The 18,703-nt window shown below is 37.8% G+C and overlaps 1 protein-coding gene across 1 annotated transcript in view; it reads left to right on the forward strand.

The window, feature by feature from the left end:
* Positions 1-18,703, forward strand: part of CSGALNACT1 (chondroitin sulfate N-acetylgalactosaminyltransferase 1) — an 87,436-nt gene that overhangs the window by 35,812 nt on the left and 32,921 nt on the right. The window contains exon 3 of the mRNA XM_049771850.1: positions 12,219-12,320. Coding sequence (XP_049627807.1) covers positions 12,219-12,320 — 102 coding nt within the window. The remainder of the gene's footprint in view (positions 1-12,218; positions 12,321-18,703) is intronic.

Raw genomic sequence — 18,703 nt, forward strand, 5'->3', positions numbered from 1 at the left:
GCAAAAGCCATCAATTTTCCTTTTTTATTTTTTATTTTATTTTATTTTTTATATTTTATTTAAACACCTTGATTACATACATGATTGTGTTTGGGTTTCAGTCATGTAAAGAACACCACCCATCACCAGTGCAACATTCCCATCACCAATGTCCCAAATCTCCTTCCTCTCCACCCAGCCCCCGCCTGTACTCTAAACAGGCTTTCCATTTCCCTCATACATTCTCATTATTAGGACTGTTCAAAATGTAGTTATTTCTCTAACTAAACTCATCACTCTTTGTGGTGAGCTTCCTGAGGTGAGCTGGAACTTCCAGCTCTTTTCTCTTTTGTGTCTGAAAATTATTATTGCAAGAAAGTCTTTCATTTTTCTTAAAACCCATAGATGAGTGAGACCATTCTGCGTTTTTCTCTCTCTCTCTGACTTATTTCACTCAGCATAATAGATTCCGTGTACATCCATGTATAGGAAAATTTCATGACTTCATCTCTCCTGACAGCTGCATAATATTCCATTGTGTATATGTACCACGGTTTCTTTAGCCATTCATCTGTTGAAGGGCATCTTGGTTGTTTCCAGAGTCTTGCTATGGTAAATAGTGCTGCAATGAATATAGGTGTAAGGAAGAGGTTTTTGTATTGTATTTTTGTGTTCCTAGGGTATATTCCTAGGAGTGGTATAGCTGGATCGTATGGGAGCTCGATTTCCAGTTTTTGGAGGAATCTCCATATCGCTTTCCATAAAGGTTGAACTAGTCGACATTCCCACCAGCAGTGGATAAGAGTTCCTTTCTCTCCACATCCCCGCCAACACTGTTTATTCTCATTCTTTGTGATGTGTGCTGGGGGTCTAAGTTCAATTTTTTGCAAGTGGCTATCCAGTTGTGCCAACACCACTTGTTGAAGAGGCTTTCCCTGCTCCATTTAGGATTTCCTGCTCCTTTATCAAAAATTAGGTGATTGTATGTCTGGGGAACATTTTCTGAGTATTCAAGCCTATTCCACTGATCTGAGGGCCTGTCCTTATTTCAATACCATGCTGTATTGATAACTATTGCTTTGTAGTAAAGTTTAAAGTTGGGGAAAGTAATTCCTCCCATATTCTTTTTCCCAATGATTGCTTTAGCTATTCTAGGGTGTTTATTGTTCCTTTATTGTTTCCTTTTAATGCTGTTTTTCCTGTATCCCACAAATTCTGATAATTCGTGCCCTCATTCTCCTTTGTTGTCAGGATTCCTTTGAATTTTCTCTTCGATTTTATTCCTGACCTATTGAACTAATGAACAACCAATTTCATTGTTAAAGTTTGTTCTCTGTGGCTATTTGTATTTCACTTATAATTTCAGTTCATCATGATATGAGAAAGTAGTTGATAAAATCTCTATCCTTTTGACTTTTTGGAAGTATATTTTATGTCCCAGCAGGTGTTCTATCTTGGTTAATGTCGCATGTGCATTAGAGAAGAATCTTATCAATTTTTAATGTGGATGCAGAGTCTTAAATTTATATTGCTGGCTTCTTCTGAGGAACTGAGCACCGGAAGGGAGCCCTGTCCTACCCTTCTCTGTCTTTCCTGAACTCTGGAAGCTCTCCTCAGAGCCCTGGGAAGCGAACCCCAAAGAAACTACATTCGGGAGCTACCCAGCGAGCCAGTGAGTGAGTGAGAAATGGCTGCAGGTGGGGGTTTCCAGGCAGAGTGCTGACTGCTCTACCTGCAGAATCTCCACCGGGCTGTGCTTCTTTTGAGGAACTGAGCACCGGAAGGGAGCCCTGTCCTACCCTTCTCTGTCTTTCCTGAACTCTGGAAGCTCTCCTCAGAGCCCTGGGAAGCGAACCCCAAAGAAACTACATTCAGAAGCTACCCAGCGAGCCAGTGAGTGAGTGAGAAATGGCTGCAGGTGGGGGTTTCCAGGCAGAGTGCTGACTGCTCTACCTGCAGAATCTCCACCGGGCTGTGCTTCTTCTGAGGAACTGAGCACCGGAAGGGAGCCCTGTCCTAACCTTCTCTGTCTTTCCTGAACTCTGGAAGCTCTCCTCAGAGCCCTGGGAAGTGAACCCCAAAGAAACTACATTCGGGAGCTACCCAGCGAGCCAGTGAGTGAGTTCTAAGGAAAGAACTCCATTGCAACAAGAAGGAAAAATCACACTAAGAACGGCGCTATATCACAGAAGCAAACATTTCTCTCTGGACTGTCTTCTCTGTTGCATGCTCGGGCCTAAGATTTGACCCAGTGTGAGGCTTCATCCACGGAGGACTCCCCTCCCTTAGAGGCAAGTCAGCCCATCCAGAAAGGGAGGAGCCAGAGGAGTGTGCTGCCTACATCATACAGACAATGAATACCACCACAACACGTAGAAAAACCCACAATACAAGTGTGACAACGGGGAAACAACGCAGGCCAGCATCAGACATAGAGAATGAAGATGACAATTCTGAGGACCAGATAATGACTGAACAACTAATCAATCTCTCAAATAAGGACTTTAGACTAGCAATATGGAAGGTGCTCAACAGACTCCAAGAAACCATGGATCGAGTTGAACAGAACACTAATAAGAACCAAGAAAATATGAAGGCAGAAATGACAAAACTCCAAACTGAAATAACATGTCAACTAACAGGACTGAAAAAGTCAGTAAACGAAGTGAATGACAAAATGGATAAGCTTTGGGACAGGGTATCAGAAGCTGAGAATAGACTCGGTGCTGTGGAAGATGAGATACATAACAATTCCATACAGCAGGAGAGATTGGACAAAAAACTTAAAGCAAATGAGCAGACAATGGAAAAATTAGTCAAAGAATGGGAACAGACGAAAATAGAAGTCTATGATAAGATCAACAGAAACAACTTAAGAATCATTGGAGTCCCAGAGACCCAGGAAGAAAATTTCCAGGAAGAATCAATGGTCAAGAACATCATTAAAGAGAAACTTCCAGGGCTAAAGAATATATGTGATCAAATCCTGCATGCCCGAAGAGTACCAACCAAAAGAGACCCCAGAAAAACCACCCCAAGACACATCCTAGTCACAATGACAAATCCCACAGATAGAGACAGAATTCTGAAAACAGCAAGATCAAAAGGGGAAATCATGTTCAAGCAAGCTTCCCTGAGATTTACAGCAGACCTGTCACCAGAAACACTCAATGCCAGAAAGCAGTGGTGGGATATTGTGACAAGACTGAATGAAATGAATGCTTCACCCAGAATACTATACCCAGCAAAACTCACTTTCCGGTTTGATGGAAGAATACATGGTTTCACAGACAAAAAACAGCTCAGAAACTTCACAGACACAAAACCAGTCTTAAGAGAAAAACTGAAAGACCTAATCTAAGACAAGACTACCCAAAAGACACACCAAATTTTGAAATAAAGATGGCGTTAAATCCCAGGACAATTCTTTCTCTCAACGTCAATGGACTAAATGCACCAGTTAAGAGACACAGAGTGGCTAAATGGATCAAAAAACTCAATCCAACCTTCTGCTGCCTACAAGAAACGCACCTGAATAGTCAGAACAAACATAGACTCAAAATAAAAGGCTGGAGAAAAATTATCCAAGCAAACAACACCCATAAAAAAGCTGGAGTGGCCATACTAATATCAGATAATGCAAACTTTATACTCAGGAAGGTTGTAAGGGACAAAGATGGACATTTTATATTAATCAAGGGGTACATAGAGCAGGAAGAATTCACTCTCCTAAACATATATGCACCGAATGAGGGGCCAGCAAAATATTTAATACAACTGTTGACAAATCTGAAAAATAATATCAACAACAACACAATAATTGTGGGGGACCTTAACACGGCTTTGTCAACACTGGACAGGTCAACCAGACTGAAACCCAACAAGAATATACTAGACCTGAGGAGAGAAATGGAAGAAAGAGGCCTAGTGGATATATATAGGACACTCCATCCCCAGAAACCTGGATACACATTCTTCTCCAATGTACATGGGACATTCTCCAGGATAGACTACATGCTGGCACATAAAACATACCTCCATAAGATCAAGAGGATAGAAATTTTGCAGACTACCTTCGCTGACCACAAGGCTCTGAAATTATTTGTGAATTCCAAAGGGACTCAGAAGAAACACTTTAACACCTGGAAGTTAAACAGCCTCATGCTCAATAACCAGTGGGTCCGAGATGAAATCAAGGAGGAAATAAAAAGGTTCCTGGAAACAAATGACAATAAAGACACAAACTGTCAGAACTTATGGGACACAGCAAAAGCAGTACTGAGAGGAAAATTTATAGCTTTGCAAGCACACATCAGGAAGGAAGAAGGAGCTTACCTGAGTAGCTTAATGACACAGCTAATAGAACTAGAAAATGCTCAACAAAAGGACCCAAGAATAGGAAGACAGAAGGAAATAACAAAGCTGAGAGCAGAAATCAACGAAGTGGAAACTCAAAAAACAATCCGAAAGATCAACGAAAGCAAAAGTTGGTTCTTTGAAAAAATAAACAAGATTGATAGACCACTGGCAAACCTAACAAAGAAAGAGAGAGAGAGAAACTTGATAACTCGTATTAGGAATGAAAAAGGAGAGATCACTACTGATATGACAGAGATTCAAAGGGTAATCAGAAACTACTTTGAAAAACTCTACGCCACTAAAAATGAGAACCTGGAAGAAATGGATAAATTCTTGGACTCTTATAATCTTCCACGGTTGAAGGAAGAGGATGTAGCATATCTAAACACCCCCATCACCATTGATGAAATTATAACAGTAATCAAATGTCTGCCGAAAAACAAAAGCCCAGGTCCAGATGGATTCACTAATGAATTCTATCAAACTTTCCAAGAGGAACTACTGCCAATCTTGGCAAGACTCTTTCATGAAATTGAACAAACAGAAACACTCCCAAATAGCTTTTATGAAGCCAACATCACCTTGATACCTAAACCAGACAGAGACGCTACCAAAAAAGAAAATTACAGACCAATATCACTGATGAATGCAGATGCAAAGATCCTCAACAAAATCCTGGCAAATAGGATTCAATGCCTCGTTAAGAAGATCATCCACTACGATCAAGTAGGTTTCATCCCAGGAATGCAAGGCTGGTTTAACATCCGTAAATCTATCAACATAATACACAACATCAATAACAAGAAAAATAAAAACCACATGATCATATCAATAGATGCAGAGAAAGCATTTGATAAGGTCCAACACCCATTCTTGATCAAAACTCTCAGCAAGATGGGAATGGAGGGAACCTTTCTCAATATAGTGAAGGCCATCTACCACAAGCCAGTGGCAAATATTATCCTCAATGGAGAAAAACTGAAAGCCTTCCCTCTAAATTCTGGCACAAGACAAGGCTGTCCTCTCTCACCACTCCTATTCAACATAGCACTGGAAGTACTTGCTATAGCGATTAGGCAAGAAAAGGATATCAAGGGAATCCAGATAGGAAAGGAAGAAGTCAAGCTCTCACTGTTTGCAGATGACATGATACTCTACTTAGAAAACCCTAAAGACTCTATCAAAAAGCTTCTAGAAACAATAGACTCATATAGCAAGGTGGCAGGCTACAAAATTAACACACAAAAATCAATGGCCTTTCTATATACCAATAGTAATAAGGATGAAATGGACATTAAGAAAACAACCCCATTCACAATAGTGCCACACAAACTCAAATATCTTGGAATCAACTTGACTAAATATGTGAAGGACCTATACAAAGAAAACTATAAAACTCTGCTCCAAGAAATAAGAGAGGACACACGGAAATGGAAACGCATACCCTGCTCATGGATTGGCAGGATTAACATCATCAAAATGTCAATACTCCCCAAGGCATTATACAGATTTAATGCCATCCCTCTAAAGATACCCATGACATTCTTCAAAGAAGTGGATCAGACACTTTTGAAATTCATTTGGAACAATAAACACCCTCGAATAGCTAAAGCAATCATTGGGAAAAAGAATATGGGAGGAATTACTTTTCCCAACTTTAAACTGTACTACAAAGCAACAGTTATCAAAACAGCATGGTATTGGAATATTGATAGGTCCTCAGATCAGTGGAATAGGCTTGAATACTCAGAAAATGTTCCCCAGAGATACAACCATCTAATTTTTGATAAAGGAGCAGGAAATCCTAAATGGAGCAGGGAAAGCCTCTTCAACAAGTGGTGTTGGCACAATTGGATAGCCACTTGCAAAAAATTAAACTTAGACCCCCAGCTAACATCATGTACAAAGGTAAAATCCAAATGGATTAAAGACCTCGATATCAGCCCCAAAACCATAAGATATATAGAAAAGCACATAGGCAAAACACTCCAGGACATTACAGGCATCTTCAAGGAGGAAACTGCACTCTCCAAGCAAGTGAAAGCAGAGATTAACAGATGGGAATATATTAAGCTGAGAAGCCTCTGCACCTCAAAGGAAATAGTGCCCAGGATACAAGAGCCACCCACTGAATGGGAGAAACTATTCACCCAATACCCATCAGATAAGGGGCTAATCTCCAAAATATACAAGGCACTGACAGAACTCTACAAGAAAAAAACATCTAACCCCATCAAAAAATGGGGAGAAGAAATGAACAGACACTTTGACAAAGAAGAAATACACATGGCCAAAAGACACATGAAAAAATGTTCCACATCACTAATCATCAGGGAGATGCAAATCAAAACAACGATGAGATACCACCTCACACCCCAGAGAATGGCACACATCACAAAGAATGAGAATAAACAGTGTTGGCGGGGATGTGGAGAGAAAGGAACTCTTATCCACTGCTGGTGGGAATGCTGTCTAGTTCAACCTTTATGGAAAGCGATATGGAGATTCCTCCAAAAACTGGAAATCGAGCTCCCATACGATCCAGCTATACCACTCCTAGGAATATACCCTAGGAACACAAAAATACAATACAAAAACCCCTTCCTTACACCTATATTCATTGCAGCTCTATTTACCATAGCAAGACTCTGGAAACAACCAAGATGCCCTTCAACAGACGAATGGCTAAAGAAACTGTGGTACATATACACAATGGAATACTATGCAGCTGTCAGGAGAGATGAAGTCATGAAATTTTCCTATACATGGATGTACATGGAATCTATTATGCTGAGTGAAATAAGTCAGAGAGAGAGAGAAAAACGCAGAATGGTCTCACTCATCTATGGGTTTTAAGAAAAATGAAAGACACCCTTGTAATAATAATTTTCAGACACAAAAGAGAAAAGAGTTGGAAGTTCCAGCTCACCTCAGGAAGCTCACCACAAAAAGTGATGAGTTTAGTTAGAGAAATAACTACATTTTGAACAGTCCTAATATTGAGAATGTACCAGGGAAATGTAGAGCCTGTTTAGGGTACAGGCAGGGGTTGGGTGGGGAGGAGGGAGATTTGGGACTTGGGTGATGGGAATGTTGCACTGGTGATGGGTGGTGTTCCTTTTATGACTGAAACCCAAACACAATCATGTATGTAATCAAGGTGTTTAAATAAAAAAAAATATGCAAAAAAAAATTTATATGTTGCTAACCATGCTCTTCTATTCCTCCTTCAGAGCCAGTATATTCTTACGTTTTTAGCCTAGATGATCTATCAAAGGGTGACAGGATAGTGTTGAAGTCTCCCACTATTATTGTATTGCTATTGAGGTCTTTCTTCAAATATATCAGCAATCATTTAAAATATTCTGCTGGCCCCGTATTGGTTGCATATATATTTTTTGGTGTGCAATTTCTTCCTGGTGTACATATCTCTCGATTATTAAGAAATGTTCATCTCTGTCCCTTATAAACTTTTTGCATCCAAAGTCTGTGTCATCTGATATTATTTGGTCACCCCAGCCTTTATAAGGAAGTTGTTTGGATGATTATTCTCTAGCCTTTAATTTTGAGTTTATCTTAGCTCTGACTATTCATATATATTTATTGCAGGCAGCAAAACCTTGGATTCAACATTTTGATGCATTTTGCCACTCGTGTCTTCTATCTAGTCGATTTAGTCCATTGATACTGAGAGAGAAGATTATCATGGGATTTATTGTTATCTATTTGTAGGATTTTGGTTTGTTAGTTTGGGGTCTGCCGTACTTTAAAGTAGACTTTGCAGTTCTTCTTTTAAGGCTGGTTTTGAGTCTGTAAAGTTTCTTAGCTGTTGTTTTCTTTGTATTCTTCCTTCAAATCTGAAGCAAATCTGGCTGGGTAAAGTAATCTTGATCAAGTGTAGTAAAAATAAATTTCATAGATTTTCCCCACTATATCTACCATCTACTGTACTATATTTACTGTCTCGGACGTCGTGGAGGGTTTCTTGTGATAAATCTGCTGTAAATCTTAAGTATACTCTTTGCAGCCTCCAGGGCTTGGGCTGAATTTCATTCTTAAGAGTGCAGCATCTTCTGAAAATTGAACAACAGTCATTCCGTGGAGCTCATATCTTCTATTTATGTTAGAAAGTTTGTGAGTCTCCTTCCTTCCATCTAGACAAACCATTCAGTTGTGTTGTGTTATACCCTGAAGTATAACCAGAGCTCTGATTCACAAGTATCTCATTTTTCTCCCACAGTTGGCCACATGCACAACTCAAGAAATATGAAGGCTGCACACCAGAAAGAATAAGAACAGCCAATGTTTCAAGGATTTAGGGAGAAAGGGACTCTTATTCACTGCTATTGGCAATGATGACTAACTAGTCCAGCCTTTCTGTAAAACAATATGGACATTCCTCAAAAAACAGAAATTGCTTCCATATAATCCAGTTATACCACTTCTATGGATATACCCTACTTACCTAAACATACAATAAAGAAAATTGTCTGCACTCGTATATGTATTGCTGCACTATTTACAGTAGCCATAATCTGGAAACAACCCAAGTGCCCCAAAACAGATGAGTGGATAAAAAAACTATGGTGAATCCAAACATATAATTCAGCTTTTAGAAAAGTTAAGTCATAAAATTTGCTTAGACATGGATGGATATGGAGAATATCATATGAGTGAAATGTGTCAGAGGGAGAGGGATAGACATAGAATAATAATACTCATTTGTGGGATAAAAGAAAAAAGATAGCACGTTGTTTCCAAAGTTTTATAGAGATGAATACCAGAAGGATTAGTCCATGATAGAAAGCTTTCCACAACTAGTAGAACAATTCAGTTAGTGTAGACAAGGAACCTCAATGACAATAACAGTTGAAACTGAACACTCTGGACAAGAACTGGGTGTTGAGTGGAGATAAAGTCATATGCACAGTAGCCCTTTACTAACTATAGCCCTTCATTAACTGCAAACCACTGAGAACTATCATAACAATGAGAATGAATGAGGGAATTAAAAAGCCTATCTAGAGTACAGGCAGGGGTGGGGTGGGAAGGAGGGAGATTTGGGACATTGGTGATGGGAATGTTGCACTGGTGAAGGGGGGTGTTCTTTACATGACTGAAACCCAACTACAATCATATTTGTAATCAAGGTGTTTAAATAAAGGTATTATTTAAAAAAAAGGAGAAAGAACAGTAAAATGCCTGCCTCAGAAACAGGCCACAGGAAGTGGGTGAAGGAAACTGCTGATATTGGCAGCAGAAATATTCATTGGTGAGTTTTGGTGTACATTGTAAGAGTAAAACTCAATCACGAACAACTTTGTAACCATGGTGTTTAAATAAAAGGAGAAAAAAACAAAACCTGAAGGCTTTGTTGTCAGGAATCTAATTGCACATTGAGGCACCTGCTTCAGCATGTCATTCATCTTGTTTCCTTTCTTGTGTACTAAAGTGTAAACAATAGTTCAGGACTTGTTCCACAATGAGCCACAGGAATTAATAATAGAGCTCAGAGACCCTTATGTGCTGTAGGTAAGTAATTTCCAACTGCCCATTAGTGAGTGACAGTGCTCAGAAATTTACTGATGATCAATGAAAAAGTAATTCCTGGTAAATACATAGTGCACTTGAACCACATTGGTGTTATAAGTCATCATATATATTCTTATTATACATACCTTTTCTTTCACCTTTATTATCTGTGAAAGAATTCTCCTATTTTTATTTCTTCACAGATGTAAATAAATTGAGAACAACTACTTTAATGCTTTATAGAAAGAGAATTTAGATGTGTAAGTGATCATGATATGTATAAAATACATGTTATTGAGTGCCTATTCTGTATTGTGATATTCCTGAAGAGAAGCAACGGTTGGCTTCCAGAAAAATATATGTTGAAAGACAGAATCTTGACTAAATAGAAACAAAATTTTTTCACATTTGAGTGAGGTGTAGAAATTATCAGGTGGGATTGTGATTCTAATGCAAAGCCACCAGAGGAAATGAGGGGTCCCAAAAAAGATTCTTAGAAACTTGGATCTCTGAGGTTAATTTTGGTCTAGTACAACTATGAATATTCTGTTAGCTCAAGAGATGAGGTTGTACAAATAATTCAAAGAATCATTATATCCAGGTTATCCATTTAAACACCTTCTCTCAAACACCTTTTCAGAAAATGGAATACAGAATGCAAAAATTACAAGTTTCTTTGTTCAGGTCTATGATAGCAGTATGCTCAGATTCTAATAGAATAGTTAGTATGTGGTCTGCACACATGTAATGGAGAAGTTCTTCCCAATATAAAGTCTTGATTGATGGAGATCTTTACAAAATGAACATGGAGTCATGCATTGTAGATGGAGAACTTCCCAAAGCAGGCATGTCTAACTTACTTTTAAAACTCCTTAGTAGAGTATCTGGCATGTGAGATGTTCTTTATTGCATTAAGGAAGGTTTTGAGAGGAACTTTAAACTAACTGTGTTTGACCTCCCCAAGAAGCCTTAGCTGGTATACCAGAAGTAAAGTCCCAATGTAGATCATTCATTCCTTGAGAATAAGACGTGATTTCAATGGATTTTAAAATGTCAGTAAGGTTGTTGCAAAATAATGAGAATGCTTGTTATTTATGTTCAACAAGCAACCCTTTTCTGATTTTGGAATGGACTTTGTTCAACTGCAAAGACAATGTTAAAGCCCACTTTGGGGCTCTTGGTTCTGTGAGTGTGATTTCATTCTATTTTGGCAAAGGAAATTAATTGAGTTGTATTTGAAAAGTGTGCTAAGAAGTACAAAGTTTGTTTTTTGGTAGGTGAAAATTCCATATATAGGGCTAAGAAGGAATGTTTGGTTTTGATGCTCCCAAGTATTGGTTTCAGGTTGTTTGTCTGTGGCTCAGAACTATCATCAGTCTGACTTCCTGAGACAGTGCTTACTTTGAGAAATGAAGGCAGCATCAGTAAACTCACATCCCAGCATTTCTTGCATTTGGACTTTTCTCCTGTATGGCATTTATTGAGGATTATTGCTTGATCATCAAGGAAAATTTAGACAATACAGAGATTAAAAATAAAAAAATAGAAATACAAGTAAATTATTTTTTAAAATTACAAACTACTATCCCTGTAGTAAATTCTTTCTATTTAATGATTGCTCCCCAAGAATTCTCATTAAAATTACACAACATACTTGTGTATATATGCATGAAAATACCCACATATGCACAAGAAACTATTTTATATATGTGCAAATGAGCTTATGTTTGCATATCCAAGTGATTAGTCACCAATATATATATTTATAGATAATATATTTGAAGTAAACCCACTGTAAAGGTTCTTATATTAACTATATTGCTGAGGGGAAGCAGTTCTATACAAATTGGAGCTATAAACTAACCCTGTGAGAAATGCTAGTAACTGAGAGCCCGAGAAGTCATGTACATAGGAATAGACAAAAAATGTAAGTTATTCCTATAATCAGATCAATATCTTTGTTCCCGTTCACATTTCTTGAGTTGTGCATTGACGTCAAAACCTTTTCTGTGCTTTTTGTTTGCCTTATTTCTTGTTATTGTGAAAGTATTCCATTTTGTATACACATAATATTTTCATTATCTACTCATTTGTCATTGGATGCCTATGCTGATTCAGATTCTAGCTACTGTGCTAAGTTCTGCAATGAATAATTATGTTCATATGTCTTTTTGGGTGAGTGATTTTTGTATCCCGTGGGTAGAAAATAAGAAGCTAAGTTTTATGGAGGCTCTATTATTATTTTTCTAAGAATGCAAACATGTATTTTTTTAAGAAATCTCCATACTCTTTCCAAAAGGGTTGAATCAGACAACATTCCCACAAGCAATATGTATTTTGTTTTCTAGGGAGATGTGCATACAGCAGGATGGTAGAATCCACCTCACAGTTGTTTACTTTGGAAAAGAAGAAATGAATGAAGTCAAAGGAATTCTTGAAAACACTTCCAAGTGAGTACAATGTCATCTTGCAATAAGGAGTCAGAGTAATTGAATTCAGTAACAACCAAAGCTGAAATATCTGCTTTTGAATATCTTCCTTAACATTGTTGTTTTGAATTATTTTTCTTAATGCTGTGCAAACTAGGAGATAAATTAATGCTGCTCACAAGAAATTTTGTGTGCTCCTTCTCTAGAAGATCACTCTGCTTGGCACTGGTCTTCATAAAATAGCAAGTTGCCTTTGACCATAAGATTTACCCTGAGCAGCAAGGATGGGAAGTATAGGCTAATTCAGGATTCTGTGTGTCTGGATGGCACCTGATTACAACAGACTCAAGGACTTTATAAGCCTTAAAAAATGCTATCAGTGAGTGGTAGCATTTTTGTGCTGCAATTTCAAAGGATGAGTGATGTCTATTCTGGTTCACATCTGATTAATGGTAGAATAACCATAATGATTCCTAGTAATTATTTATTTTGAGAGACTCAGAGAAGAACTAAGTGATAATTGGGCCAATATTCTTGATTAAACCTTCTTAGTCAAATAGAAATTATTTAATCAAAACCTTTAGACTTGGGGTTATATATTTTTACCGCATTGATCTTGTACACACAGAATGAATATATTCAACAGAGGTGAATTTCTGTACCTCCCCCCAAACATTTACAAATAAACGTTCATGGTATTTTCTACTAGCGAGGAAAGCAGAATAGTGCTGTTATCCCTTCTATGGAGGTATGACAATTTCACAAGAAAAATGAGGTGAGTTGTTTCTCTGTGAATGAAGCTATGTATCATATAGTTTAAAATGTAAAATAGGTGCTGGTTTTATGGTTCTGATGGATGGTAATAGAATGCTAAATAACGAATAAATTATGAGATGAGTACACTTGTGTTTATTTTCATGATTGGCTACTAATTATACTAATTCTTTAATATTGGATACATAATCAGAATGTTGATTTCAATTATTCTAACATTCTGAAGCAGTAACCAATCAGTGAACAACAACCACTAGCCATTTTTTTGGGGGGGCCACACCCCTTTGACACTCAGGTGTTACTCCTGGCTATGCGCTCAGAAATCGCCCCTGGCTTGGGGGGGACCATATGGGACACCAGGGGATTGAACCGCAGTCCTTCCTAGGCTAGCGCTTGCAAGGCAGACGCCTCACCTCTAGTGCCAACTCTCTGGCCCTGCCACTAGGCATTTTTTACACCACTCATTTTTGTTAATAAAGTTTTACTAGAATGCAGGCATATGTGTTTATTATACACATACTATTTATTTTTTGGTCTTTGGGCCACCTAGCAATGCTCTGGGAATACTTCTGGCTTTGCATTCAGGAATCACTCCTGACTAAGAAGAACCTATGGATTGCCTGGAATAAAACCCAGCTTGACTCTATGGAAAGTTTTCATGGTATTATTTCTCCAGCCACTTATATGCGTATTATTTATGGTTAGTTTTGTGCTGCAAGCTTTAGTTGTTCACAGATGTAGTGCATTACAAATTCTGAACTATTTACTATGTAGTCCTTAAGAGGAAATATTTTTACTCTCCTTTCAGCAATAATGAATAGTTCAAATTTTAAAACTAGCAATAACTTTATGCTTCCACTGAATATAGATCAAAGAGACCAAATATTGAATATCCTCAAAGTAAATGAAATAGGAACTCTTTTTTACCTCAATGTATTGCAATATAACTTAAGTCTTTTCTTGTGAAAGAGGAATGTGAATGATTAGAATTCATGTATAAGTCCTGTGGATAAATTTTAACATATCTTGAAGTGTCTAGAGATTTTTAAAGCTTTCTAAGTCATTTTAACATGCATACCAGATCGATAACTATTATCCAAGGATGTGAGAGTGCCCCTAGGGGAATTTCTATGAAAGTATGCTATTCTATGCTGTGGAAACATATATATAGTGCCATTAATTGAATTGGATATAAGTATATGCACTAAACTTTTGATTTATCTTCTGTCCCTAATCTGTGAGAGTCTGGATGGCAGCCAGTTACCATTCTGAGATATTGTTGACCATTAAAGAAAATAAGTTTAAACTTTATAGTTCTAACTGCATTTTTCCAATCCTATGTGACAAGTTTCCTACAATGAACCAGACCTCTTGAATAGCATTTCTTTTGTCTTTGGCTATTTTTTTTTACCATATTTTACTTTTTTTTTCTAAAGAGATATCTTTTTTCGATATCTTTATTTAAATACCTTGATTACAAATATGATTTTAGTTGGGTTTCACTCATGTAAAGAACACCCCCTTCACCTGTGCAACATTCCCTTCACCAATGTCCCAAGTCTCCCTCCTCCCTACCTCTCCAACATCTGTACTTTAGACAGGCTTTATACTTGCCTCATTCATTCACATTGTTATAATTCTCAGTGTAATTATTTCTCTAACTGCACTCCTCACTCTTAGTGGTGAGCTTCATGTAGTGAGCTGGACCTTTCAGCTCTCCTCTCTTTTGTCTCTAAGAATTATTGCAAAAATGTCTTTTTTTCTTTTAAACTCATAGATGAGTGAGATCATTCTGCATCTGTCTCTCTCCCTCTGGCTTATTTCACTCAGCATAATAGAGTCCATCCATGTACATCTATGTCTAGGAAAATTTCATGACTTCATTGCTTCTAACATCTGCATAATATTTCATTGTGTATATGCACCACAGTTTCACTATTGAAGAAATTAAAATGGTAATCAAATGTCTGCCCAAAAACAAAAGCCCAGGCCCAGATGGATTTACTAATGAATTCTTTCAAACCTTTCAAGAGGAACTATTACCAATACTGGCAAGACTCTTTCATGAAATCGAAAAAAGAGGAACACTCCCAAACAGCTTTTATGAAGCCAACATCACCTTGATACCAAAACCAGATAGAGACGCTGCCAAAAAAGAAAATTCCAGACCAATATCCCTGATGAATGCTGATACAAAGATCTTCAACAAAATCCTGGCAAATAGGATCCAATGCATCATCAAGAAGATCATACACTACGACCAAGTAGGTTTCATTCCAGGAATGAAAGAATGGTATAACATGCGTAAATCTATCAACATCATACACAACATCAACAACAAGAAAAATAAAAATCACATGATCATAGCAATAGATGCAGAGAAAGCATTTGATAAGGTCCAACACCCATTCTTGATCAAAACTCTCGGCAAGATGGGAATGGAAGGAACCTTTCTCAATATAGTTAAGGCCATCTACCACAAGCCAGTGGCAAATATTGTCCTCAATGGAGAAAAACTGAAAGCCTTTCCTCAAAATTCTAGCACAAGACAAGGCTGTCCTCTCTCACCATTCCTATTCAACATAGCACTGGAAGTTCTTGCTATAGCAATTAGGCAAGAAAAGATATCAAGAGAATCCAGATAGATAAGAAAGAAGTCAAGCTCTCATTGTTTGCAGATGGCATGATACGCTACTTAGGAAACCCAAAAGACTCTACGAAAAAGCTTCTAGAAACAATAGACTCATAGCAAGGTGGCAGGCTACAAAATTAACACACAAAAATCAATGGCCTTTCTATACACCAATAGTAATGAGGAAGAAATGGACATTAAAAAAGCAACCCCATTCACAATAGTGCCACACAAACTCAAATATCTTGGAATCAACTTGACTAAAAATGTGAAGGACCTATCCAGTGGTCCTCAAACTAGGGCCCGCGGGCCACATATTGTATTTGTATCTGTGTTGTTTCTTCATTGCAATATAAGATATATGCAGTGTGCATAAGAATTCGTTCATAAGTTTTGTTTTTACTATAGTCAGACCCTCCAATGGTCTAAGGGACAGTGAACTGGCCCCATGTTTAAAAAGTTTGAGGACCCCTGAAAGAAAATTGTAAAACTCTGCTCCAAGAAATAAGAGCGGACACATGGAAATGGAAACACGTACCCTGCTCATGGATTGCAGAATTAACATAATCAAAATGGCAATACACCCCCAAGGCATTGTACAGATTTAATGCAATCCCTCTAAAGATACCCATGGCATTCTTCAAAGAAGTGGATCAGGCACTTTTGAAATTCATTTGGAACAATAAACATCCTAGAATAGCTAAAGCAATCATTGGGAAAAAGGATATGGGAGGAATTACTTTCCCCAACTTTAAACTGTACTACAAAGTAATAGTTATCAAAACAGCATGGTATTGGAATAAAGACATGCCCTCAGATCAGTGGAATAGGCTTGAATACTCAGAAAATGTTTCCCAGAGATAAAATCACCTAATTTTTGATAAAGGAGCAAGAAATCCTAAATGGAGCAAAGAAAGCCTCTCCAAAAAGTGGTGTTGGCACAACTGGCTAGCCACTTGCAAAAAATTGAACTTAGACCCTCTGCTAACATCATGTACGAAGGTTAAAACCAAATGGATGAAAGACCTCAATATCAGACCCGAAACCATAAGATACATAGAACAACACGTAGCTAAAACACTCCAGGACATTGAGACTAAAGGCATCTTCAAAGAGGAAACTGCACTCTCCAAACAAGTAAAAGCAGAAATTAACAGATGGGAATATATTAAACTGAGAAGCTTCTGCACCTTAAAGGAAATAGTGCCCAGGATACAAGAACCCCCCACTGAGTAGGAGAAACTATTCACCCAATACCCATCAGACAAGGAGCTAATCTCCAAAATATACAAGGCACTGACAGAAATTTACAAGAAAAAAACATCTAATCCCATCAAAAATGGGGAGAAGAAATGGGCAGACACTTTGACAAAGAAGAAATACAAATGGCCAAAAGACACATGAAAAAATGCTCCACATCACTAATCATCAGGGAGATGCAAATCAAAACAACTATGAGGTACCACCTCACACCCCAGAGATTGGCACACATCACAAAGAATGAGAACTAGCAGTGTTGGCGGGGATGTGGAGAGAAAGGAACTCTTATCCGCTGCTGATGGGAATGCCGTCTAGTTCAACCTTTATGGAAAGCAATATGGAGATTCCTCCAAAAATGAAGGAAATTAATCTCCCATACGACCCAGCTATACCACTCCTAGGAATATACCCTAGGATCACACAAATACAATACAAAAATCCCTTCCTCACCCCTATATTCATTGCAGCACTATTTGCCATAGCAAGACTCTGGAAACAGCCAAGATACCCTTCAACAGATGAATGGCTAAAGAAACTGTCGTACATATACACAATGGAATATTATGCAGCTGTCAGGAGAGATGAAGTCATGAAATTTTCCTATACATGGATGTACATGGCATTTATTATGCTGAATGAAATAAGTCAGAGAAAGAGAAAGATGCAGAATGGTCTAACTCATCTATGAGTTTTAAGAAAAATGAAAGACATTCTTGCAATAATAACTTTCAGACACAAAAGAGAAAAGAGCTGGAAGTTACAGCTCACCTCATGAAGCTCACCACAAACAGGGATGAGTTTAGTGAGAGAAATAACTACGTTTTGAACTATCCTAATAATGAGAATGTACGAGGGAAATAGAAATCCTATCTAGAGTACAGGCGGGGGTTGGGTGGGGAGGAGGGAGATTTGGGACACTGGTGATGGGAATGTTGCACTGGTGATGGGTGGTGTTCTTTACATGACTGAAACCCAAACAGAATCATGTATGTAATAAATTTGTTTAAATAAAAAAATTTAAAAAAAGAATAAACAATTATAATGTATAATTGAACATTCACCATAATCTGTTTTTATTAGTGGGGTATTATTTTTTAAATAAGAAAAATGAAATTTACAGATAATTAAAAAACATTCAAAAGACTTATGTGTCTATTTTATGTCTTTTGTAACAGTTGGGTGTTAAATCCAATTCACGACTTTGGTCTGTGATTAGAACTGTGTAGTACTTAAGTTAAAAACGGTAAATGTTGGGTACAGATGGTTGGGGATGAGAGTTAAGGAGTAATAATGAGCTTTGTAGGGGTGTGAGAAAGGGCAGAATCTGTTGGGCAGGAGGTCGGTCTTGGTGCCTAACAAATTGAAGAACTGAGGGTATAGAGGGTTAATTAAGGGGAAGATAACGAATCCCGATTGGGAGATGAGGGAGTAGAAGGGGCTCTTGTGTGGAGGAGGGAAAATATATCAGAGGGGCTATATACATTGTATAGATGAATTGTTTATGGATTAGGCTTGGCAGCATCTCTGTCTGGTTTTGGTATCAAGATGATGTTGACTTCATAAAAGCTCTTTGGATGTGTTCCCATATTTTCATTTTCATGAGAGTAGATGGGCAGAATTTGTAATAGTTTCTCTTGAAAGTTTTGAAAGAATTCATTAGTGAATCCATCTGGGCCTGGACTTTTGTTTTGGGGCAGACATTTGATTACCGTTTTAATTTCTTCAATAGTGATGGAGG

The sequence above is a fragment of the Suncus etruscus genome, chromosome 4 (assembly GCF_024139225.1).
Source record: "Suncus etruscus isolate mSunEtr1 chromosome 4, mSunEtr1.pri.cur, whole genome shotgun sequence".
NCBI lineage: Eukaryota > Metazoa > Chordata > Mammalia > Eulipotyphla > Soricidae > Suncus > Suncus etruscus.